Genomic DNA, 25,971 nt, shown 5'->3' with positions numbered 1-25,971 from the left:
ATGGCGCCAGTGTAAAGGGAAGTGCCGTCGAAGACAGCAGAGGACAAGGTACTATGACTGATATTATGAAATTTGTAGGCAAAAGAGATGGGTGCCGGCTAACGTTGTAGAATTGTGCTTGGAGGTTATTGGAAGCGGCCTTCGTCCGTTAGTGGACCTAAAGGATGATGATGATGATGATGATGATGATGATGATGATATCAGTGATGCCGACGCCATAGTCGTGGCGGCGACGATGACTATGATTACGGTGAATGTGATATCGACATTGACGATGGCGACGCGGTGTTGGCTCGGTGGTAGCAACGATGATATAATGGAGTCGTTATTGTTGTTGCTGCAGCTGATGATGATGATCTCAATGATGACGACGGCGATGACGTCGACCTTACTAGAACCAGCATGCACAGCGTGACAACGGACGATGGGCCGAATGGCCCTCTGGTCGCCGCGAGTGCCAATTCAGTCGGGGCCACTGCACGGAACTGCTGGCACAAATGCTCGCGATCACAGCCGTGCGCGCGTGACCGCGCGGCAGTGCATATTCTCATGCGTCTTCGGCGCGTGCAACAACAACGACGTTATATACGCGGACTGCTGCACAGACTCGCGCCCGCGTGCAAAGCTGCCGAGAGCCCTCCTCATCCCTTCCGTCTTTCTTTCTAGGTGGCGCCGTGCGGGCTTGCTCCTGCGGGACTCTCTTGTTCATTCCGCGGTTGAACCAGGCCGTGGGCGGCCAAGGGCCACACGTATCTTCTCCACCCCCCCTTCCCTTCTTCTCGCTTTTGTTCTTCTTCTTATTATTCATCGTTTTTCCTTTCTTTTATTTCTTCCTTCCTTCGAAAGGTGGTGGCGAAGGTTGCGTCGATGCACTGGGCCGAAATGGCGGATCACCGCATCTGATCGCGTGGGGATGGGCACGACCAACGAGGAGGATGTGATGGCGCCGCGACTGATCGTGGCTGAAAGATCACGGCGCCGCTTTTAAAGGAGGGAGGGGGGGGAGGGCTTGCAGCTTGGCTAGTTTTGCGTGCCGTGTGTATGACTCCTCTATCGCTTTTGAGCGGGCCCAGCCGGCGGTTCGCTTGAGGCCGACTAAGTATCCAGGAGATGTAAAAGAAGACAAAGAAAAGAGATCAAGAAACGATGCTATATGACCTTTCAAAGCTGCTTACGCTTTCCAGGGCTATATGTAGCGTCTTTGTCGAGGCACCGACGGCGACATCGTCGAGTTTGGCTTATTTTGCGGCATCCCTTCTGAGACTGCGACCTTTTCTGTTTTGTTATTTTCATGATATTGCGGTCGGAATAAGTATTCGCTTGCTGATTTGCTATAGGATGCCAAGGACAAGTGGTGCTTTTGCCAAGGGAGCGATGTTAGACGACGAGTCTGATTTGTGTGGTATCGCTTGTGGCCTCGCTGTCTTCTCTATTTTTTTTCCTGAAATGCTCGATTTTCATATAGCTTTTCTCAAGCTGGTAATCTAATTGCAAAAGGCTAGTAGTGTTCTTGTCAAGGGACAGTCGACAAGGAGTACGAGTTTTGTGGCATTGTGCTCTTCTACTAATCTCGCTATCTGTCTTTCTTCATGTAGTTTATCTTGAAGCGAGCTTTCACTGGAGGCTTTGTTATCAGTTATTCTTCGATCCTGGGCAACTTGCTGTCACTCGAGGTCAGACTGTAACAACAATCGACCCCTTTTTAAATGTCGTCATCGGTTCAGGTTTTATGATCTGTGCTTGTAAACACTGACAACAGAGACCCTCCGACATTCATACGGGTATACTGATTTGCAAAGCCTCCACAGTTATCTCATCCTTATCGAGAGATATGTTGAAATGGAAAAGAGATGAAAATGCAAACAGAATAGTCTAGTATGACCCGCGGTTTGCTGCCGTACACGAATAGGAAGTGAAAGCGTAACATCAGCTATTAGCAATTTTGTTTTATTTGTGCCAGTAGCCTGGCGCGCTATCCAGTGGGTGCTTATTTACTCCACCCCGCGTTTCCCTTCCCAACTAGGGACATGTGGTTCTCCCTTCATGAATAAAATACTTTGTTGTTATTTGTGCTTGAGTACAGCCCTGTGTAGGACATCATATGAAGCGAACAAGTTTCTTGGGATATGATTAATGAAAATTGGGCCCCTTGGTTAACCCCCTTTCTTTTCGTCCTGTGTAGAATGTGATTTTGTGATCGTACACCAGCTAACTCGTAAGTTCGACTAGATTCACTATCTAGTTAGCTATAGCTTGACTAGCGACCAGCTGTACGACCCTGACACAGCTATAGGTGTCGAGACAGAACAGGTTGTCTACTGCCACAAAAATTTCATTCATGCAGTCTATAGGTAGTCTAGTGACGTATTTTGTGAAGTGTGTAGCTTTTCTGCAGACAGCCCGCCCACTCGTGTATGACTTGGGATATTTTTTTGTTGACCTGCGCCTGCAGCCATTCTGCAAACAATTATTTCAGAGGTCTACGAGCCACGATAGACGAAAGAAAGTGAACTTGCTGAACATACGTTTCATAGCCGAAACGACAAGCTTGAAAGAACGCAGAACAGTCTAGGAGAGGGTCATAGACAGTACATAGACTATAAATTCATGCCTACAAGGATAACGCGAAAAAATTTTGGAGCTTGCTTACTTCTTGAAGTCTTTATTTGGTGCCACTAAAATCAACAATGATGCACACTTGAACCGTTTTTTACTTTCGCATGCACGCACAAACAAATGTCACAGTACAAATGGCTCAACAGTCGGCAGGGCGGGCGCAGCGCGAACCTACCACACTCACGTGATCCTTGGCCCGTGTGCGTGCGATTTTCGGCTTCCACCGTGCCCTCGATCGCCAAGACAGGGGGAAATTCCAAACCGCCACAGCGCAGTCAGGTTATGAACTAGCATTTATGCTCATAAATAACATGGAGAACAATATGTAATATATGGCATCGCTATAAGCAGGGTAACCTGCCAGGTTCAAGGATGGCGCACGTGAGGTTGACAAGGAACTAGGGAAACAGGTCGAGAATGAATATAGCCACGATAACTGGGGAACTCATCCCGCGCACGCTCCGAGAAAATACGTGAAGATACGGCCTTTAAGTAGAGGTAGTGAGAAATTGCACCGAGGTCGTTGCGTAGTAGCACGTCCGAAGCAGCTGATCTCGCCGTCTGAAACTTTATGTACAGTTCCTCGCATACTGTACGACATTCAAGCAGAGAGTTTGCGGCGCAGAACATCGTGAGCAGTTCACTTGCCTAGCTATAGCAAGACTAACGGGCTGTTGAACATTGTCTATGTATATATATCTAAATCTCATAGTAAACCTGAGAACAAAAACGTACGACCCACGGCAAGATGCTGCCTTATAGTAACAAGCGCATGCTTTTATTCGCACTTGCTTGGTGGTAGGACTAAACTCGTGCGAGCTGAGTGTGACTCAGTCAGTTTGTTTTAAGCACTTCATCTGTTCAAAAAAAAAAAAAAAACATGCGTGGTAGATTAAAGTATGGTATGCTGCCGTGACGAGCAGCTTCTGACGAGGTGATAGGGGCTCGTCAGAATATAGTTAAGGCCAAGATTAAAGGCTTGCTGTTGATGAAATGAAGGGCTACAAGCCTTTGAGAAGTAGCACGTTTCAGTAATCAGTAACTAGTGAGGCAGCAGCTGCCTTCGAGATGGTGTTCTCGTCGAGTAAAGACTTAAGGTTCATACTTCAAATTACTTAATTTTGTGAACTGGAAAGGGAGGTTCATCAATAGAAGCGGAATATCGCACTGCTCGTTCCTGCATACCGAAACTGCTGTGCGACTCTAACCTCTCGGATCTGCGACTTCATACGCGTATCCGCTGAAACTGGCCAGCAAGGGCAAAATATCGCAAAGTGTGTATGTCTTCGTTCGAAGCAGCAGCGTACGGCAAGGCATTTCACGGCAGCCGCCCGCAGGCTTAGGCAAAAACTGACGCGATTGACCGCGTGGGCCCTCAAGCAAGGCATTGTCTCGCGCTCACACTTTAAACCGCAATTCGCGTGAGGGTTGAAATATGAAGGTGACATGGCTTCTTGAAGCACTGCAATATCTCAACGATCTGGATTTGTTTCCCATGCCTAATATCTTGCTTCAATACTGAACCACAATGCGCCCTACAATCGTCTCCTATACGCTCGATCTTTCGCACAGAGTCCGGATGCCAGCGTCTTCAGAGGCAGCATGCTGCGCAGCCAGAACTGATTAATGCTTTCCCTACATTTATTCGAGGTCCCTAAGCTCGAGTTTCCGATAACTCGATTGCGTTGCATGTCTAGTTGTTTTTCTGAAGGGCAGTTGTGCAATTCACCTCGCAAACCACGTGTTCTCACCACCAGTACACATATTCTTTCAAGCCCACTCTCTTCAACACCAGGGCCATAGTACCTATATGAAGGACACTGGCTATATGTGTGTCAGTAAGCTGTGCACTGATTTCAAAAGGTAAACACGAAGGTCTTCGGTTGCGCGCACTGAACGACACGCTGACACGTAGCCTTATTGACGAGCACATCAAGAGATCAGGGCCACGGTGCTTCGAGTTAAGCAACGTGAAAGAAGCCAGCTGGTGCACTGCGTTATGCGAGCTTGCCACAAGACCAGCTTCTAGCAATCGCGTACAGTAGCGTATACGTGTCTCCACTTACGTACGACACGCCTATGTAGTGTAACCGCTTGACAAAGCAGACTGTAACTTAGATTGTTAATGTATCCCTCAGGGCCTCTCGGCATTTGAGAGGAGAGGACAAGGAAGAAGCGCCCAGTGCCGTCAGAGGCGCAGATCGTCTTTGCAATGGAACACTGTTATAAAACTACTTCCGACAAAATTTTGAAGAAGTGTCGTTATCCGACCATTGGGCCAAGTTTATCGGGATGACACGATTCTCAAACCACCTCAAGCCATGTCACAGGCCACTTGTTATACACACATCAGGTCAACATTAAGTCATCACATCAGGTCCAAGAACGGCGCGCCAGTAGGGTTGTAGTGCCCTAGTTGGACAGCACTTATGTCCTTCAGTTAGGGACTGAAACTTCCATGCAAGCAGTGGGCTACAAGTCACAGTCACAAAGCGAGACAAAAAATTACATGGGTAGGTCGTCAGCCTTGCTCAACTTATTCCTTGGTAGTTGCAGCGTTCCAAGGCGCAAGTGTACGCGAGGTGTTCAACGCACTTCACGACGCCGGAGGAGAGACAATTGCCTAACGTCGACTATGTTGAGAAACCACTCGCAGGGAGCACCTCGGATCTCATTGTGCTCACCAAGAGAATCGGGTTGTTGCAGTACGCTTCCGGGGGAGACACAGCTGGTCACAACACCACCTTGAGCGATACATATACGATCGTACACAAAGTGCAACCAAGCCGCGACATCTCCGACAACGTGGGCACGTCGTGCAAACGCAACGCAAATATATCTGCTGTTGTGAAAAGTATGCCCGAGTCGACGCGCACAGTCTTCGTTTTCGCCAGTGTCGAAGAGTGCCGACGACCTCTTGGCTGCTATGCGACATCATTCTGTCAAGGACTCTTCGGCTCTGTCCACTCAAAGTCTGACCGAACCGCTCTCACATGCGAAAACTTCCAGAGTCTACCATTGTTGTCTCGGCGCTTAAGGAAAGCACAAGGTCCTGCCTTTCACATCTGCGGTTGACAGGCAATAGCGTTGAGGTAAGTTCACGTGTCCTTTCGGTGCGACGGCAGATCATGTAGTTCTCATACGTTCACCACCTGGAGCAGCAGGCGTATTTGAGGATGCACACGCACGGCATCGCTCTTGGTCTCTCGTTTACTCGGAGTGTTGAGGTAAGTTCACGTGTGCTTTGCGTGCAACGCTAGATCTCGTGGTTCTCAGGTGTTATGTACATCTCAGTCTCGTGGCTCCCACATGTTCACCACCTCGAGCAGCGGACTCTTCCGAAGCACGCCAGATCACGCGACTTTCATGTGTCCTATAGGCACGTGGATCACGTGTTTTCTAGTTCACCCCCTCGAGCAACGAGCACCTCCGAAGTGCGCAAGATCACGTAGTTTTCAATTGTTCTGGGCACCTGAGTCACGTCGTTTGCAGATGTTCACGGGCACTTTCGAAGTCTGCACACGCACACCGAATCACTCTGCCGCCTCGCTCCCTGATAACATTTCCGTCAGAACCCTGCTAGACAGAGAAAACACAAGTTCGTAGCAGTGTTTCCAGCAGCGGTACTTAGCACGGAACTTTCGCACCGTCTCAAACGTTCACGTGACCCGAGGAGGTGGCACGCCAGCGCTTCGGCTCTCAGCACGAGCAGGAGCACTCGACGAGCACAGAGATGGTGGCCAGTATCCACCGGCACTGGCGCCTCTGCGTCCAGTCCCGGCAGTGCCAGCGGAGCACCGTCTTGTCCGCCGAGCTCTTCTCTCGGCAGGACATTCCCGGCGGGAACGAGCACGACCGCCGGCTCTTGTAGCAGCGGCCTTCGCGTATCCATCGGGGCCAGAAGCGCAGGCCCAGGTCCTTCCACCGGTACACCAGCGGGCAGTAGGTGTAAGTCCAGAGTAGCTGGCGCATCTTGCGCCTCAGCCTCCGGCCCATGTCCAGCCGGACCCGGAGCCCGCCGGGGAGTTCGATGTTCTTGAGCCGGATCTTCTGCAGCTCTCGGGGCATCGGCCTGGCGGGCACCAGGCGACCCTTCCTGAGCCGGAAGCCGGGCTTGAGACTTCCTGCATTACGGACAATACGGTGACTTGTATTGAAGGAAATGTTATCACACTAGAATTGGTCGTAGGAGTGAAAGCCAGCCAGTCCGCTATGTCGGACTTGATATTAGCGAATGTGGCCACCCCATGGCAAACAGCACTTCAGAAAGAAGAAGCTTTGTGAATACGGCCCCAATGTCAGAGCGTTTCGGACAGGGATATAGGCCGGGCGACATGCGCAGTTGTCGAAGTACAGTTCGTATATCAAACGCAGGTTCTGAGCGACAGTTGAATTTCAGCGCAATTTGTGCCCGCAGCCAATAAAACCGTACAACGCTACATCATGTTCGCGCTTAATGAGATCACGCAGTATGTCCGAATAAAAAGCTGCGTGCATGCCAAGGCTGCGGCAAGTTTCAGCATTTTCTCCGATCTTGCGGTCCGTAAACTTTTGATGGTGACTGTGCACGGTACCCTGATATGGAAGGCAGCCACATGTTTTCGTTTAAAGCAAATCAAAGTAAGGCACATTATGGCTTAGACGTTATGAGGATTCTCTGCTTGAGCAGAAATTGTTTTCTTTCACTTTGGCGCAATGTGTGCATTGTTTAACTTGTTGCCTAACCGCTTTTATCGAATTATTCGATAATAATTATATGGACACCCCAGACGCGTTTCCGCCGTCGCCGTCGTCGTGAGGTTCTGCCTAAAGTCCAAGTGCGATAACATCGTGGCTGCGCGCCGTACGCTGTATGTGCGAGTGAAAGCGCGCGGGGGTAAACCGGCGATGGTGGCTCGATCTCGCGAGCGCAAGGGCATACTCCGGCGGCGGCGGCGTACGGCACGCAGGTGTGCACCCTGTCGTGAAAGCGATCTGCGATTGGAACAGAATGCGCCGAGTACTGATAGCTTCGTGTGCGCTGTGTTCGTGCCGCTTAGTTCGCGCTGCAGCGAGAGGCAGCACGAAGGTCAATTCGCGCGCTGCTGCTGCCGCGCTTCCTCGCACCAGCGTTTTGACAGCGAGCGTCCGCGGTCATCGAGTGAGATGGCTTCATGATTTCTTTTTGTGCGCGCGTGATACCATGCTTTCTAATTCAGTTAGTAAGCGAATGCTACAAGTGTATACGGCCGATAAAACTACCATCCTTACTTCGCATTGTTGTCTAATAATTTGCTATCGCAATCGATCTTTCGCCTTTCGGGCAAGACTGCGACCTTTTCTTTTTTATCATGCGCTTGCTCTATTCAGAACTTCTTGAAAATTGTCGTTCATTTGATAGCGAGAGAGGCGTGTGTAATCAGATTGCACGAGCACACGACTAGAATCTACACGAGCCCTAGAGATTTCCTTGGTATGTTCGGCGAAGCATGTATACATTATTGCGGACGGGCGTGCGCAGATTTCACTACACTGTTGCCAGTGCCACGTGACTCACAGCCTGTGCCGTGCTTTGGCGTTTCAGAGAAGAGGGAGAGCGTTGATGAAGGATTTGGAATCTTGAAAGCAGGAATGCGACTGAACCATTAAAAGGACCTGGCGGGCCACAAGCTAGGCCTTTGCAGGCTGCCTGTTTGAGAGGTCTGACATGTTGGCTGGAAAACTAAGCGCGAATAAATTGCACATGGACGCATGGAACAGACGAGGAGAAGCGCTTGTCCTTGTCTGTTCCATGTGTTGTTGTGTAATTTACGCGTGCTTAGTTTTCCAGTCAACATGTCGGACCGACTAGCCGAACAGTCCTCCTTTCTTCAGTTAGTCTAACAACACGAGTGTCGTAGAACACCCGTGCTACGTCATTTAGCGCGAACCACTGCATTGGATCTGACGATGCCTGTCGCGTCAAACAGCATGTCACGCAGTACGATCTATGTACGATCAGTACGATCAGTACGATCTAAACAGCATGTCACGCAGTACGAGCACAGATAAAGTTTTACCTGAGGGCTCAACTCTGACTTCGACATTCAAAAATCCACGCGAAACCAGTTTCTGTATTAGTTGCGTTTAAAGGAATGAAATGCTAATTTCTGGAAACTTGAGAAAACAGAACTTTCTGTTTGAAAATTTTTTGCAGAAACTGACGAAACGAGGAAGAGTGAAAAAGAATCATGCATCAAGTTTACCACTATGTATACGTATCGACCAGCACCATAAACGATTAAAATTTGTCAAAGTTCACGTTTTGGAGCGCACAAAGCTGAAAAGGGTTATGGATTAGTTGGCAATTTACGTGAAATAGTTATTTTGTTTACGTGCATTCTGCAAAGTCAGGTTCACAGAGGATCTATGTAGTACCTGTTGCCAACTTACAGTTCATTAACTCTCCGCGTTTTAGACGTCCTAATAGACAATGCTTGCGCGAATTCGGCGCCTGCTTTTATCGAAGAGTTACAAATTTGTAAATGTCGGAGCATATTCTTTCTTCAATATCCCAATCTACTGCAGTTTTTAAGCATAATGGCCAAAACCAATAAAACTGCTTCCAAATGTAAGAATTTTTTTCATAATTCATCAATGAATTTTATTCATACAAGTTGGGAGACGGCCAAATTGGAGCATACCTGAAGTTATAATGAAATAGGAAGGCCCAGATTAAGAGCGTGTCTCTTAAAAAACTCGTGCTACCCATAAAATTCACTTCTGAATTTCTCTTCGCCAGAAACCTATACTAGACCCTTTGAGCTTCTTCAAAGATCCTTCTCTAGCAACACAAGAAGCTGGAGCAATGTTGGTACAATATTAAACTCATATGGATCTAGCATATGGCCAATGTGTAACCCCGTGTACATGCTCCCAATCTCTGAAAGTGATCCCCTAGCAAAATCTATGCACAGTCACGTTGAGCCCATATTGGGCTTGCAGTGGCTCAGCCTGCAGCCCTGCTTGGGATTTTATTTTATACATACTGCAGCCCGTTAGGGCAATGGCAGGAGTGGGTGTACATGCGAGTAAAACTGATTATGATATGCAGAAACAAGAACATAGAAATAGAAAATGTAAAGGAACTATACATCAGCAATAGCATTTAAAAATTGAGAAATGGGTAACAAACGAACTTCGGCAGGTAACAAATTCCACTGTTCAATCATGCGGGGGGAAAAACTATATTTGAAAGTGTTAGTGCGTGGATGGAGTGGTCTGATATTAGAGGCATGATAAGCTCTAGTTGAAGTCGGGCAAGCAGGCGTTAAAAGGGAGGGATCTGACAGGCGACAAAGAGAGTTCTTATAAGAATAGAAAACATTCAGAGATTCTATGTGCCGCCGTCTAGAAAGAATTTGGAGGTTCTGGACGAATCTGGAAGAATCTGGACTTGGCGCATGGATTGCACAATGGAAGCTTTACAGATTTGTTGTTTTACCATTGGGGTGGAGGTAGCTTTCCTTCGGCCTCTGTACGGCCATGAACTTTGGGTCGAAGTGCCCCGCCAGGATCCTCTGAAGGTTGGCCGGGTCCAGGTCTTCGGGTCCAGGGTCGTACAGGTGCCCGACGGGCTCGACCAGGTCGATGACCGGAAGGTCGTCCGAGGGCAGAGGGCGCAGCAGTAGCGGTGGCTTGACGTCCTGACCCTGACGATCGCCCTGGCGCTGCTGCAGCTGGGCCGTCTGATGACTCTGGCGACCCCTGGAGGGCCTGCGAGAAACAATGACAACATTTTCGATGCGGAAGAGTCCGTGCGTGTGGAGTTGTGAATAACTTTCAGAGGGTCACTAAAGAGAAACAATATGTCCGATAAGCCTGTGAAGTATTCATTCAAAACTCTTAAGTGCGTAGATTTCGCGGTAATGTATTGATCTTTAGAAGAAAACCCGAAGGTCAAAGCTCCATTTTCTGAATTTCGCGCCGTAACTACAGCGCCAGCATGTTCCTGTGGCGTCACAGATTATGGAAGCTTGGCTTACACATACGTCACCATTCTGCTTTATTTAGAGCTTGCTCAAGAGGAAGCTTTAGCTCGGACCCAACTTCGACGTGGCCTATTCAAGTTCATGTAAAACGCAAAAACGTTTCTCTGAGACAACCCCTGGACCAATTTTAATGAAATTCATTGCATTTCAGAGAGAAAGTTAAATTCTAGTGACTGTTGGAAGCGGAATTTTGATTTATGGCTTGATCTTGAATTTTATTGAAATAATTTTCAAACATTCGTAAGTTTGAAAAAATAGAAGCACGAAGTTTGGGAATTAATAGCTCTGCATGAAGAACAGATATCGCGGTTCTCTAAACGGCACCCATTAGACCATTGAAAGCGGACAAATTCGATAAAGATAAAACATAAAGATAAAGATCATGTTCATAAAGTAAAACCCATACTTGCCAGGAACGCTTATCAAAATTCGCCTCTAGTTTTATCTATTGCCGAATGGAACTCGCTACCTCCAAACAGTGTCTCGCTTACGGAATCGTCGTCATTTCACGCAGCACTGCTAACCTTTTTAGAGCGTATCAACCTGTCCCAACCCACGTGGCACTTACAGTGTTCTCATGTGCTCGGTGTTGTGTCACATTAATTCCATTTCGTGTGATGTGTATTTATGTGGGTTGTTAAACTAAATCATCATTCGATTGTATCTTTAAACTCGTGTTCTGATGGGTACTGGTCGTCTCCATCGCGTTTTAAGTTCTTATGCTTTATTCACGCTACCAAATATTGTATAAACTCCGTTCCTCTTTTCTTTCTTTCTTTTCTTCTTTTCTATTTTGTTTGTTTCTGTTCGACGTTCAGATAATTTTGTTTATTGTTCTTAATGTCTTCCTATATTATTTGCATTGTAGACATTGCACGTACGATTGACCTTTTTCGTCCCGTCTCCCCTATGTAATGCCCTAACGGGCCCTTAGGGTACTCAAATAAATAAATAAATAAATATTTCGCACAAGATAAATTTAGGCTATTTTCCTGTAATTATCTTTAGGTAATGCAACCGAGCGTAAAGCTGTACTGTTTCAGTTTGACTTGAACCAGAAATGAGCCTTTTTTTTTTTTTTGCTGAATCGTAAGAAAAGTTTCGGTTCAGTACTCTGTGTGCATTCTAGTGTTCGCGCACCGACACAGACCACACATAGTGTCCACGAGGGTCTTACCTCCGTATTCAGAAATACACCTCAACTGGAAGCTCATGCTTGACTTGATATAAACTACGCCTGGTGTGAACGCGCCCAAGACGCTCATTGCGTTTCTTTTGGTGCGTTCACGACAGGCGTCATTTAAATCAAGCATCGGCTTCAAGGTTAAGATGCATTTCTGAATACGGGGGTTAGTCAACACCACCTATATAGCACAAGGCATTTTCACTCCGATCCATGACCTCATGTTACCTGGCCCGACCGCAATTTAATCTAATGGGGATGCTCCTGAGTGGGCAACAGTGATTTTGACGTCACCGCTTTCATCACGCAAGCCTTTGTCAATGGAAATTTCGGGCCAGGTAGCGTGACGTCATGGATCGGAGTCAACAGGCCTTGTTGGTTAGTATGCGGACGCACCTTGAGGGTCTTGGCGGCGCTCCGGTACGGGCCTGCGCGGTCCGTGACGTCATCGCGAGGAGCAGGAGCACGAGAAAGGCGAGCGTTACCGGACCCGCCGGCCGGCGTCTCCGCATGGTCCCGCGCACACCACCTGTGACGTAATCAACACTCGCGCGGTCACGTGTGACGTCACGCTTTGTCGATGACAGAACGCGGTACGCGTGAACGAACTTCCAGAGATCTGCAAAACGCGTTTCGCCGATATGAAATTGCACATTCACTCAAAACTAACGCTGTTATACGGGCGCGGTCGATTGCTGGATTCGAGATTCGTGTTACAGGCTCGGAATCAAACGAGGCGCATAGAAATAGGCACAGACGCCACGGAAGCTAGATGCTTGTATCGCAAGGAAATAAAATGGAGTACTTTAGAGGATCGTAGGCAGGCAGACGAATAGACAGACGAACTTTCGAGCTACTTACCGCTGCGCACCAGTAAAATTCGTCTTTTGTCTCCTTCAATATGCGTACCGAAATTTTGAAAGTCCCTTCGGCTGAGCAATCTGTAAAGCTAGCAAGCTTTTAAGGACGATCACAATTCCCGATTTACCCACAAATAGCGCTCGAAGCGGCTGGTGGATATTATACACATGTTTGTTTTTTTAATGGTCGGCAGGCTCCAACAATCGCGGTAATTAATAACAGCGTATTCAACTGCAACCGAACGTTCAATGAAGTCGATTATCGAACTCTCGAACTAAAATTTGATTCGAAGCAACATCATTAAACAAATATTGCCGTGGCGTAGCGACGATGATAAAACAGGAACACTGCAAAATAGAATGAATTAGTAATATCAGGAATAAATAATCAAACAGTTTTTCTCTTTGATGAAGCTCTCGTTCGAACTTTTCCTTATTGGGCGATTTCCGCGGTACTGGGGCCGAATCCATAAATCGTTTCGATCGTAAGTCCTTTGCGCTTTTCTTCTTTTTTTTCTCTTTTTTTCGTCGTAGGTCAGCCTCCTTCGTTAATAATATGTCCGGCATCAGGATGGACCGTGATTCCCTCCTACGAACAATTCTAGCGGGATAGCTTTTTGCGAAACACTGACCCCTGTGATCAGCGTCCCTGTGCTTCCAGTTATCGATTACTTCGGCCTCGCTCCTTGATCTGTCAGCGCCTTCGGACCGTACTCGCAAGAAGCTACTGTTCTTAAGATCGAATTCCGGCCAATACGGACACCGGACATATAATTAGCGAACGCGACCAAGCAGTATGGCAAAAAGAAAGGAAAAGAAGAACTTACGAACGAAAAGCTTTCTGGATACGACCCTTTGTCGTCTTGGTAAAACGACCGTCCCGAAAGGGCGTTGTGGCCCGGGGTTCGATCCCCTGAACAGGGCGAAGAAAACTTCTTTCTGAGAAACCTGTGTCGGGTTTCATAGCTTTGTATGACTTTCGGGTTGACTGCAATCTTTCTTTCTTATTGGGCACTCCAAGTGAATTTTTGCCGTCGCCGTGAGTTCGCGTATATATTTAGGCATATGCATGTAATATGCCATGCCACGCTGTATGACACACGGCATAAACTGGTTATATTGCCACACCATTCTATCGCTAAAGTTGATCGTACCATATCTCACATTCTTGACAAGACTATTCCTCAGAATTTCGAGAGCGGCTGACCACAAACAAATGTCGTGAAACCGACACCGACAGCGCATGCCTTTTAACTTAAATCTTCGCAGACTTAAATATTAAAAGTGCGAAACGATAAAAGAGCTCAAACTTGAAAATGGCGTAACTTTTCTTGCGCGGCTGTGCACAAGCTCCGGGATCGGCCCAGGAAAATGTTTCGAAACATACCCGATACAAAAAAGTGGTACTAAAGTTGCTAAGAAAGACGTTGGCTTTAATTAATAACGTAAATGAAATTGGGAGGTGGCAGGATTCAAACAGGGAACCCTAGCACAACAGCTCGTTCTACTTAATGGGCCTACGTTTACTTCAATTCATACTGACACTACAGCTACGACCCTTACACTTCGTGTAATATTCGAACATGTTGCTGTCGCATTCATTGCTTCCAACTTATGGCTAAACTGTGACTTTTTTTTACTTTGTCAGCTTTTCTTCGTCATACTTCCACTACAACTACAAGGCTTACACTTCGTGTAATATTCTACCACGCATGGTGCTATCTCATCCATTCCTTTGCCATTATGGCGAAATAATGATTTTTTTTTCAAGAACCTAACTCTACTTCTTAGACGAACTTGTGGCCAGGAAAAAAAGGAAAAAGAAACCTCATTCCAGTGAGAATGATAGCGGTGATCACGGTCATCGAATCTCATGACGCTGGTGACGTCACATACACGTCATCACACATTGCAGCTCATCTGGCTGGCGCTACAGTGCGTTAGATTCGATAGCGCTCAAAACTATTCGCGTCGAACGCGTGCTACCTGATTAGACAACGCCTATCTCGGTTGTCCAATCGACGACGGCGTTCGCGAGTTTTTGAAATCAGTGAGTGCGCGTCGCGACTAGCGATAACACGATAAGAGAGATAACTTGGTAAAATGAGGTCGGCGGGCAAAATAAAACAAAAATTAAACAAGGCACTCGTAGCAGCACTCGAAATTTCGAATATTCTTAGATCCGTACATTAATCTGCATAACAGGACATAAGTAAGCTTTGGTTAACGATAGAGCCTCCAAACGACATATTTTTACCTTATTTAGAAATTAGAAAAAAATGTTAGATATTTGATTTGATATTCAAAGCCAGTTTTCCTTGAAATATTTGTATTGCAACTGCCTGAAATTTCAGCTGTTTCAACATCTCTGCTTGGGTAAGAAAAGTTTATTTGCAGGTTATTTTAAACGTTTAGTTGAAGTAATTAATGCTCGTTGTCAGAAAGCATCATCGTAAGTTTTGCAAAACTTCTGCAGAAGGTCACGAGAAAAACTTGTCGCGGGGATCTGTTAAAATTTGAATGCATAATTTTAGTAAATATTTAGCACACAAGTGGAATAGACTGAATGCACAGTGAAAACATTCTACAATAGTGAGAACGTGATATTGCAATCTTAGAAACAATATTACGCCACAGTGGGGGGGGGGGGGGGGTGAATATAATATTTGCACGTTTTGGACTTCTAAACAGACATTTTGCGAATCGTGGTATTAGTTTTTAGGGCACAGTTGGGCAGTTGTGAACGAGCTGCTACAGCTCCATATTTTTTTTTTATGTGCCGATTTTCATCAACCTTCCGAAAGAAGTTGAGACCATAAATCGAAATGCTGATCGCATTAGCATGTACTACAGTTTAAGTTCTTACGTGTAAAGTGTTGGTAAGATCATATTCCAGCCAATCGTTATTTTGGTCATAATCTTAGCGAAGACGGCGTGCCAAAGACAAACAGAACTTGCGAATGAAAACTTTCGTCTATTCAACCCCAGAATCGACTATCGGCGAAATGCATGGCTGTTCCAGTTAACCCATATAAGCTCTGAAAAAAAAAAAAAAGAAGAAAGACAGTGCTGGTAAGCGCTAAATGGAACAGCTGTGTATTCTGCCGCCGAATTTGATGACGTATTTCTCGAAACTGCCACCAGCACGAAACGGCTGCATAGCCAATTCGGCGAACTTTTAAACCTCGTTGATGGTCAGGACAGCTTCAATATTGGAATTGCAAAAGTCGGCCCTAAAGGTTGGCAATTAAAACTATAATTCACAAAATTTCGTTACTTGGTTAATCGATTAGTGACTTGCACATATATGCTAACTTCTGTTGCTGCTAAACATGCGTTTAGAAAAAAAAAAGACTTCTCGGTCAATCGCCGATTCTGCGCTTTGTAATCACCTTAAGTCCTCGCTGAAACACCCAATAGTAGATCCGGGTGTTTCAGATTTATTTTACAGGGAAGATATTAGCCTCCACTTGGTCGGCGTTTTTCATGGTCGCGTTCGTTAGCAAAAATGTTAGCACAGCTGCCGATCCCGGCTGCTGTGCAGGGCTAGGAACAGTGGCTCGTGTACCACCGTACGGCAGAGGCTTCAAGCACTCAGCAAAGTGAAGCGAACAGTGCATACATCCTTTGGAATCACGCGTACAACATACAGAGCAGCATACGTTTCAATAAAGAACAAGCACGAAAGAAGCATCCGAACCGCATCATTGATGACAAGGCGCTCTTTATAACAAGGCGAAGCACGTAGCCCTTCCCGCATACGTTTTCCGGTAAAGGCTGCTGTTGCCCAAGCTGCCGCGGCGACGGCAGCTTGTGACGTGGGGAGTGACGTCCCTAGACTCACGAGCCTAGCAACTGATTTCAATGCTGTTGCAGCAACGCTATGGGCGGCGGCGTGCTGTCAAAATTACCATTACTCCCATTACTACCATTATTGTAAGTTACCATTACCACCTCAGCAGCTGCAGTGGCGGTTTTCAACGGCTTCGCTGGACATTCACTTTCGCAGGGCCGCGATGGCGAGTCAGACTCTCTCTCGCTTTTCTTTTACTTTTATAAAAGTAAATGCTCCGACAAGCGGTCAGTGAATTTTACAGGACATTCAGAGAAAGCAACAACTTGGGACACACATGTGCCCACTGCGGTGACTGAAAAGCGCTGGGTTAACAAATTAACTTGACTGAGTTAACTAATTTATCCCACTTAATAACTGCGCCAACTGCTAGAACCTGTTCACTGAACACCAAATTAAGCTAACGAAAGTTGACTACATGCGCTAAGTGGTAGGCACCTGCTTGAACTGCATATGGTGGGCATCTGCTTCCGTCAATAGAAAGGGACAGTTTGGACATTTACCCATCGAAATATTGTGGCCACTTAGTTGGTAACGTTAACAGGGCTGACGATCTAACTTTGGTTTTTACTTAACTAGTCCATTTAGTAGGGACTTGTGCAGGCTTACAAGCGGAACTCTCCCGTCTGCTACACTGTAAGCTGGCCTCCGCCACAGGGCAACGACCAGCTGTGATCGCTGGCTGCCTGACAACATATACAACAAAAGACACGCTTGAATTCATACACAACACATGCCTTACGGCACACATACAATAGGCATCAAACATTATGCCTTAGGGAAAGTCCCCATTGCAATAATAATTTAGAGAAAGAAACTGCGCTAACAGTCGACCTTGTAGTGCCCAATACATCACATATGCTGCGCCGAGTTAGATAGCTCAAATGCATGACGTAAACACGGAAAACGTAATGCATACCCTATAACTTCAATTGTAGGTAGTTTAGCAAACCATTAATTAATTAATTGATCTGATAATTAGGTTTCAACTAAATTAACACTTCGTTGTTGTTGCTTTCTGTTCTACAAACGTACTTACTCTCCACGACCACAAATAAAGCTGTACAAGTTGTCCTAGTTTTCCTCGGTGTAGAACAGTTTTGGAGCGTGACAAGGTTGAGAACCAGTTAACTGACCACCACAGTCGACCTTTCGCTATGGTGTTACACTGCTGTGCACGAGGTCGCGGGCTCGATCCCCGGTCGCGGCGGAATGCGAGAACTCTTGTGCACCTTGTATTGGATGCACGTTAGAGAAGCCCGGGCTGTCAAAATTAATCCGTAGTCCCCCACCACGGCGTTCATCGTAATCACAAAGCGGTTTCGTCACGTAAAAATCAACGAATCAATAATAAATAATTGTAACTAGTATAAACTTAACGCAGTGCTGACTGAGCACGATCCCCCTGCGTCAACGCGGGCTGTCGGGTTCGAAGAAAACCGCGCGCCCTCCGTAATGTAATGGGTCACCCACCTCTAGTCAGGGGACAGGAGCCGGACTGGCCGCTGTACGCCGTGCGGTCTTCATGACTGCCAGCTTGCGACGGACACCACAACCACCCCGTCGGCGCTGGCGTCGTTCGCGTTGGGCGCCGCTTCGGAGAGTTGCTGCGGCTTGCCCGCCCGCTGGTCCTATAGGGCTTGCGGCGCAAAGGAGGGATGCGACGCACCTCCCAAAAGATGAGGGGGGAAAAAAGAGTGTACGAAAAAAGAACACCGAGAGCGGCCCAGCGATCACGACGTTGTTCCCGGCCGCTCCAGTTTTCGCTCCACGCTGTGTAATAACGCTAGAAACGACGATCGTCGCCGCAACTGTTGCGGCTGTGTTTCTTTTTTTAGAAGGCTGTCTGTTTAACAAAACCGACAAATGGGGGCGTCATCGACGTTGTGGTTCTGTTCTTCGATCTAGCCGACAAGCGATCGGCATTTGTTATAACGTCCGCCTGGTCATCCTTCTAAGCCTCAGGGCTGATTAGAGCCTTGTGCGGGGAAGATAATCGAACGGGGAGACAGATATATATACGTATAAAAAATGAAGCAATGTTCTACGTCTGTTTTCGTCTCTCTGATGACTTACTTGGATTCAAGTCTTTCGGTGAAGGAGTCCTTACCGCAGCAGACGGCACCGTGGAGCAGACGAAAGAAAAATATATGAAGTGTGCTACGTTTCCAACCGGTGCCGAGTCGTTAACCAGTGACCGACGATGTTCGTACGGCGTCCGATTACGTTTTCCCGTCACGAACTAGCCGTGGGACTCTGCAGCTGGAGCAGGGCGTTAGTTGGATTGTGATTGCACTCTAACCTAATAAGCGAGCCGCCGCGGGCTCTACGTCATCGATCATGTGCCGCCGGGCTGAATCCAATGTCTCTAGGTCACTGCACTAGAGTGCATCTCCAGCTGGCATCTTCATGAGGTCATCCGTTATCCCTGTAACGGTGGTAGTTGAAACAAACTAGACAAACTGCCTAGTTGTGCCTGCAGTTGTGAATTCACCAAAATTTTCCCAGCGGAGAGTTGACGCAGTCTTCTGGTGTGCGTCTTCGGAAACGAGTGCTTGCCTTGTCGATCCAGATGTCATTGGAACTCAAGCTCAGCGAAGGCCATCTGTCGATGGATATCAGGGATGGATATCTTTACCCTGGTATCACGCCGACTCGTTGCCACTTTTCCTCAGTCTTTTTCGCTGATAGAAGCATGAGAGCACAGTATGACAAAACACTTTAAAGTATTCATCACTACACTTACTCGTCTGCTATTGTCGTCTGCTATTGTTGGAGCGTCGTGGCAGAAGACAAAAGTGTTGCTTTATACTGTCCAGGCGACAGCGTCAGTGTCGTACTCCAGACGAAGATACGAAGCTGTCCTCGTTACGGAAGCGCTGTATGATTCTCGGGGAAAGGCTTGCTGCCGTAGCCATGCAACACTCGGTAAGGTCATGGAATTATTCCTCTTGACTGAGCCGTCGACGTCAAGTTTTTTTCCGGCGACGTCACCCACATTAAGGCTCCAATACACACAATTCACACCTCCTAAAGGGTGCGTCACTTGTCTTCTCAATTTCTGTTTAGTAGACTGTTATTACATGCAGAATATCCGCACTTTACGTCATAGATGGCTCGCGCGAAATGCCCAGGGAAGATTTCCATATCTCGTGCGCGATGACATCACGTCCAGTCGTCATTAGCCGTAGGGTTGCCGGTGTCTCGTCCGCCTTAACTTGTGGTGCGTAATTCCCCAGAGCACGCGGAACCGAACCCTGCTGTTCACGTATATATATATAGTCTTTGCGTCGCCTACTAATTGCTTGCACCTGTCGTCGTCAACGTTGTCTGCGGCGTGTTTTGCCCGAATTTAATGTCGAAATCATAACCTTCGATGGCGCTAAAGCTTCTGCCTCAACTATGATTACAGGCTTCCTCCTTTTCGCTCGAATGATCAGCCTTTTAGATCTTTCTTGACGCCTGTTAACGTCGTTGACTTGTGCAAACCTTATGACCACCGCCTTGCGTCTAGCTTTCCCGTCGGAACCGATGCGATGGCGTCACTTGGATCTGGTACGGTCACTGCTAGAAACGCAGTCACAGACGGCCTCAAAGTGGTAGCTGTCCCATCTCGTCTCCGGGAGCCTCGCAAAAAAGAAAAAAAAAACGTGGCCACGTCCGTACGCCAGGCGCTCCACTTGCGACCGATACGACGGCGTCGCTTCTCTGCCGTCTTCCAACGATGACGTCACTCGGGTTCCTTGTCGTCTGCCGAAGGAGTCACCGCCGGACACTTGGCGTTCCTGACCGCGACCGTCGACCAACGATGACGTACTCGGGTGCCTTATCTTCTGCCAGAAGAAGCATCGTTGTGTACGGCGAACCGATCCCCAGTGTAAGCCTCCGGCGTCAGGAACCGCATGAACTAGGTGCCACGCTTGGCGCTTTCGTAGCAGACGACGCGAAGGACGGCGGGTATTACCACCGTAACCGTCAAAGACGACTCGCGAAAACTCTTCAGGCCCGTTGACAGGTGCCGCGAAAAAGGGGCGGTTCCCGATGTAGCCGCCGCCGCCGATCCATGGCTTCGAGGAGCTGGCCTTTACCGGCGTGCCGTCGCGGCGAGGTGATGCCTCTCGCAGGCCTCCGCTCCCTTGCCTCGATTGCTCTCGGGTTAAAGTAAAAGAAACAAAAAGACCCACGAGAAGCAGAAGACGCAGCGGAGAGAAGGAACGGGTCACGTGCGCAGACGCTCGCCTAACTCTGCGGCACGGAGTATCGCCCCCTTCTCCCCTAATCTTCTCTTTGTCTCACTTTATTTTCGAACTTGATTTCATGCGCACTTTGAGAGGTCCTGCACACTTTGTGAAAACGTGGGCGTAGCGAACGACGGGTGCGTGTGTGTGTGCGTACGTTAGGCTGGGACGAGGAGAGCGAAGGGGGAGGGAGCCGTGGAGGTGAGCGTATCCGTGTGTGAAGCCAGTCACGCTGCTCGAGACGGGCTTCGCGAGCGGTGACGTCACGAGCGGGTGGGCGGGGCCATTGAGTCCGCGGCCGCTACCGCCTCGGGCCATCGACGACAACGGCGAGGTTTTGTCGCGCGCTGCTCGGATGTGGTGGGTGAGTTTATGTCGCGGACGCCCTTGGAAGGAAGACCACGCGATGAGCCAAAGTGCGCGCCGGCGATGATTTTTTTTGTCGCCGTACTATAGGATGTCGCTTCATTCAGGCCAGTGTTTAGACAAAAAAAGAAAAAAATGTGGTGTTTGCAGTGTATGTCATAACGTTCGCTGTGCCTTTTGATAGACTGCCTGTTCGACAGCAGAATAATAATAATAATAACACTTTGATATTTATTTAACGTCCCCAGAGACGACACTGAAGTACGAATGCTAGTGCACAGAGAAAAAAAAAAGAAGAAGAGTAATTCAAAGCAACTTCAACAAGAAGTTACGGGATAAAAAGATTAGACAAGAAAAGCAATCAATAGCTGGATAAACAGCTACATAATGAGCAATAATACGGCAATTTTCCACTATTGAGAGACAGAGTACATATAAGGAACGAGAGAGCGAAACTATGAGAAGACAGGAGAGGAGTGAAGCCAGAAATGAGTCTCGGGAGAAAGCACAAAGCTCGGAACCGAAAGAAAGACAACACGCGTTGAAAGATGTCAATATCGATAAAATAACAGTTATTGTCTGTGGAGAGGCGAGTGTTTGCTAAAAGAGGCAGGGACGTGGAAAGCCCTACTTTCCCTAGCAGCCTTTCCCGGAAGCTGCAGTGAAACAGAAGCTTGTAGATCCAGACGTGCAATAATTCCACGAATGGTATTGTATAAAAGAAGAAGACATCGGTGCTCCTATACGTCTGCAGCTAATTAGTGATGCGAGTGTAGGATAATTATTCAAACTTGTAAAGCAGTGGGAGCGCGAGGTAAGACGACGATGTTTACATACACTCCTGAACTTTTTTTTTGTATGCTATCTCAATCGTTTGGACCATTTCACACCCCTGAAGCGTATTCAACTCAAAATCCAATTCAAGTTCAATTGTATAGGTCGATGCAAACGGATGTGAACACTTTGTGGAAGGGAAGTGGGGATACCCAATTTTATTGTAAGTTTGCAGGCAGAAACCGAACGTGCGCAGGCCTCATGATGCCAAGTGGTTAGAGTGGACAGAGAAGCTTAACGTAATATAAATAAAGCAAATAAAAACCGACATTGCTAATTTCAACAACTGTCTTGGTCAACACTGCACGACCCACAAACAAGGCAAGGCTGTGTTATTGGTTTTACGCGAATATGACAGAATTCTGGTTTTGGGGTTATGTATACAGTGTTAGCAAGTTTGATTGATTGATTGACTGATTGATTGATTGATTCATTGATTCATTGATTGATTGATAAGTGGAACCTGAAACTAAGGCGCTGTCGTTATCTTTGGAATTTTTTTATATAAGAATGATCACTACAACCATGTTGAACGTGCTGAAGCCAGCATGACACGTAATTACAAATATTTCAGCAGCAGCTATTTTTCTAAGATCACCGAAAACGTATGTCTTGTTGATAAAATTGGCGATGTCTTGAACGCTGCTGATGCCTTTGCAGGACGCTTCTGTTCAGCATTTGGTGTAAAAATTGCTTCTACCTCAAGTGACCTTCCTTCTCAGTCTGGTGTGGTGTGTGCGCTATCAAGTTAATGAAGAGCTTGCTTTCAGGTGTATGAAGCGTCTCAAGCTTTCGCTTTCTTGTGACGCTGATGGGATCCCTCTCGAACTGCTTAAGAACTATGCAAGCATGCTTGTCCCTGTTATCACATACACATTCAATAGTTACGTCAAGTCTACTACGTTTCCTTGCACTTGGAAAGTTAACACGGGTAGCATCCGTACATAAATCTGGTGCTAAATGTGCCGTTACTAACTACCGGCCGAAATCTGTCCTCTACGCTGCGGCTGATGTGTTTGAATCTGTATTGCATTCCCTGCTTTCTGGTGGTGCTAAAATATTTTAATAGATGAACAGCATATATTTGTATCAAGGCTCTGCACAACAACGAACTTGGTTACAGTTATTGACCCATGATTTCAGAATAGTACATAGTGGGGACCAATTCGATGATATTTACATTGACCTAAGTAAATAGTGTAGTTTGTCACGGGCTCCTTATTACAAAGCTCACACAAATGGACACACAATTTTCCATTACTTACGATATGATATGATGATATGATAGATCCTGCTTCGTGAGCACTAATGGACAGAGCTCAACTATCTATGGGGTCACCGGCGGAGCTCCCCAAGGATCCGTTCTTGGCCCTCTTCTCTTCTTCCTTTTCTTTTTTTTTTTTTTTGTAAATGACATTTCATCAGCAATCCAACTCTTTATTCTTTCTATTTGCTGGCAACTCAAATCTATTTACGGCTGTCGACAGTGTTCTCGACAGCACTGACCCCCAAGAAGACATTTTTCACGCTCTCAGATTGCCGCAGAGACCCCGAATAAGCTCCTCTTAAACTTCCAAAACTATGGTATTAAACGCGGAAAACGCCACCATGTGTAGTTCTCGTACACCCTTTGTGATGCTCCAGTGTCCAGACTCGATGAAATGAAAGAACTTCCTGCGCACTTCGACAACACGCTGTGCTTCTCCTCACACGTTAGACACGAGAAGCAGTGTGTCCTTCGTGTGAAGAAAACATCGGTAAACGTAAAATTTACTGGAGCAATCCGTAGTTACAACTACCGGCGTGGAGCGTCCACATTATAACTTGAGAGGCATGAAACATTATGCAGCAGTTTCCTTCGAGTTACCCTTTTATATTTTAGATTGAGACTCGACGAAAAATAGCCACTACGTATGAAGCAGCATCGTCGCAGCAATTATCATGATGAAGCATTACCTTCAGAACCTCTCCGAAGAACATTAGATGAGTCAACAAGACAGGTAAAATTTGTTCTGAAAGTCCTATTTTCATCCATTCGGTGGGAAAATGTTCCTAACTATAGCGGAGCAAAGGAAAGTTCAAGTTCTTATAACAGTGTCTCATATTCTGGTGCAATCAATTACTTTTTTTTTTGTAAAACAATAGATGCATTGTAAGGGAGCCCAAGTACGGAACATATACACTCGCGTACAACTTTCTCTGGCAATGAAGCGAAAGCTATGGGGGCGGAGCTTCTGCGCGTGTGTTACTGCGCCAAGTAGTCCGGCAGCGTCTGACAGCGGTTTTTTTTTTTCTTGGAACAGATTCTGGAATCAGCGTAGCCTTCACGTGCGGTGGTTTCGCATTTGGCCCAAAATCAGAAGAGAAAAAAAAATGTCAACTTTAACACTCAACGTGGTATTGTCTCTTTTTTTTGCCGTCGTAAATGCCACGTCGACGTTTTCTTCTGGCCAGTTTAAAGTGCCGCGGTTGAAAACGGGGGACTCCTTCTGGAGCGATCTTTCTATACTTGCGCGCGCTTTGCCTCCGTAGCTGTCCCTTCATTGCTGCAGAAAGTTGTCCGTGTGCATAGCAAGTGTGCAGAACCTTTTTTTTTTTTTCGCCTGCGCCGGCCATACCGGCATGAATACGAGGCTTTGAAGTCCGTGGCGTCACACCAACCGGCTGCTAAAAGAACTATACTGTTCGTGGCGCGTACGGCATGGCACGTGTTCTGGTACCAGCGTTCGGGACGCCCACCCCTCAGAGATGGCCTGGATTTTGTTTGAATAATCTTTAACTTTGCATGTCGGGGTCTCGGGGTCCTTCTCCAGGGCTCTCGGCTGAGTCCGAAGACCCACGTACCCACAGCGTACACCGGCGTTAAGGTATTCGAATCTGTCAACTCACTGTCAGGAATGCGGCTGCGCGCCGGTGTATGGGTCCTGTCGGGTTCTTGCGAAGCACAAAGATAAACATGTGCGAGAGATTATTGTGGCTCAGGATATCTGTCGGAATAGTGATACGCGTGTTGGTGCACCTTAGGTGGACATGTTAGATAAGGAAACGGCTTTTTTTGATGGTTAAGATTTGGATGAGGTGGCGCCACTGTGCATGGGTTAAATAGGTGAGTGTTTCCTGCAAATGAAGTTGTTGAAGTTAGGGCGTTGTGGTGTCGTCTTCCTTATGTCCTTGTTCGCTGGCTCTAAATATGCTTTCCAAGTCAGTTTACCCACACGCCCAACAAATGGCAATGCTGTAATTGAAATGCCCGAGCGTTCTTGCGTTCCGCCTCCACCAGAAGGTGGCCGCCGTGGTTCAGTAGGAGAACGCCATGGCTGCCATAACCACTGCGGCGGGCTCGTGCAAAAAGGACAAAAACAAAAACAAAGCGCAGATAGTAAACTACGCGTTTTATCTTCGCATCTGCATCCGAACCGAAGCACTCGGTTGTGGGCCGATATACAAACACACACGCAGCGCGCTCGAACATCGGTGCCGATCTGCCGCTAATGAGGCGTTTGTATGCAAGAGAAGCATCCATCGACGCCCTGGGAAATTACTCGCGGAGGCGCGAGCTTTGCGAACGCTCGCGGTCCGTGCACTTTTTGCGGAGGTCGCAGATAAGAGGGAGAAAGCAGTCTCGTCCGGGCCGTCACGTGATCGCCGCGCGATCGACGTACACGCGCATGCAGCTGCCTATGTAGTAAGTAGTAGGCGTATACCGGTACGTAGGCCTGCGAAATTGTTTCCTCTGCACTTTGTCTCATCGGGTATACGTGCTAAGCAGCGTATATAGGCTATAGGGCTCGTGCCGGCTAACCAATAAATGAGTCTGCGTGATTCGGAGAAGGGAAGGCTTGGCCCATTTCGCGCTGCTATTCCTTTCTTCGATGCTTCCATTCAGACGCTGCTGATGCTGCTACTACCACCACGATCACCATTACTACTACTACTACTACTACTACTACTACTACTACTACTACTACTACTACTACTAATAATAATAATAATAATAATAATAATAATAATA

At 47.2% G+C, this 25,971-nt stretch overlaps 1 protein-coding gene across 1 annotated transcript; it reads right to left on the bottom strand.

The window, feature by feature from the left end:
- Positions 1 to 6,218: 6,218 nt before the first annotated feature.
- Positions 6,219 to 20,661, bottom strand: LOC142589890 (noggin-2-like). Its single transcript, XM_075701549.1, has 4 exons — positions 17,995 to 20,661; positions 12,205 to 12,337; positions 10,079 to 10,350; positions 6,219 to 6,740 (listed from the first exon to the last, which is right to left on the bottom strand). The coding sequence occupies exons 2-4, from the start codon at positions 12,318 to 12,320 to the stop codon at positions 6,316 to 6,318; spliced, it is 813 nt and encodes a 270-aa protein (XP_075557664.1). The 5' UTR covers positions 12,321 to 12,337; positions 17,995 to 20,661; the 3' UTR covers positions 6,219 to 6,315.
- Between the last annotated feature and the right edge of the window lie 5,310 nt (positions 20,662 to 25,971).

This window comes from Dermacentor variabilis, chromosome 8 (assembly GCF_050947875.1).
Source record: "Dermacentor variabilis isolate Ectoservices chromosome 8, ASM5094787v1, whole genome shotgun sequence".
Classification (NCBI taxonomy): domain Eukaryota; kingdom Metazoa; phylum Arthropoda; class Arachnida; order Ixodida; family Ixodidae; genus Dermacentor; species Dermacentor variabilis.
The sequence above is the reverse complement of the archived record's forward strand: the minus strand, read 5'-3'. Positions and strand labels throughout refer to the sequence as shown.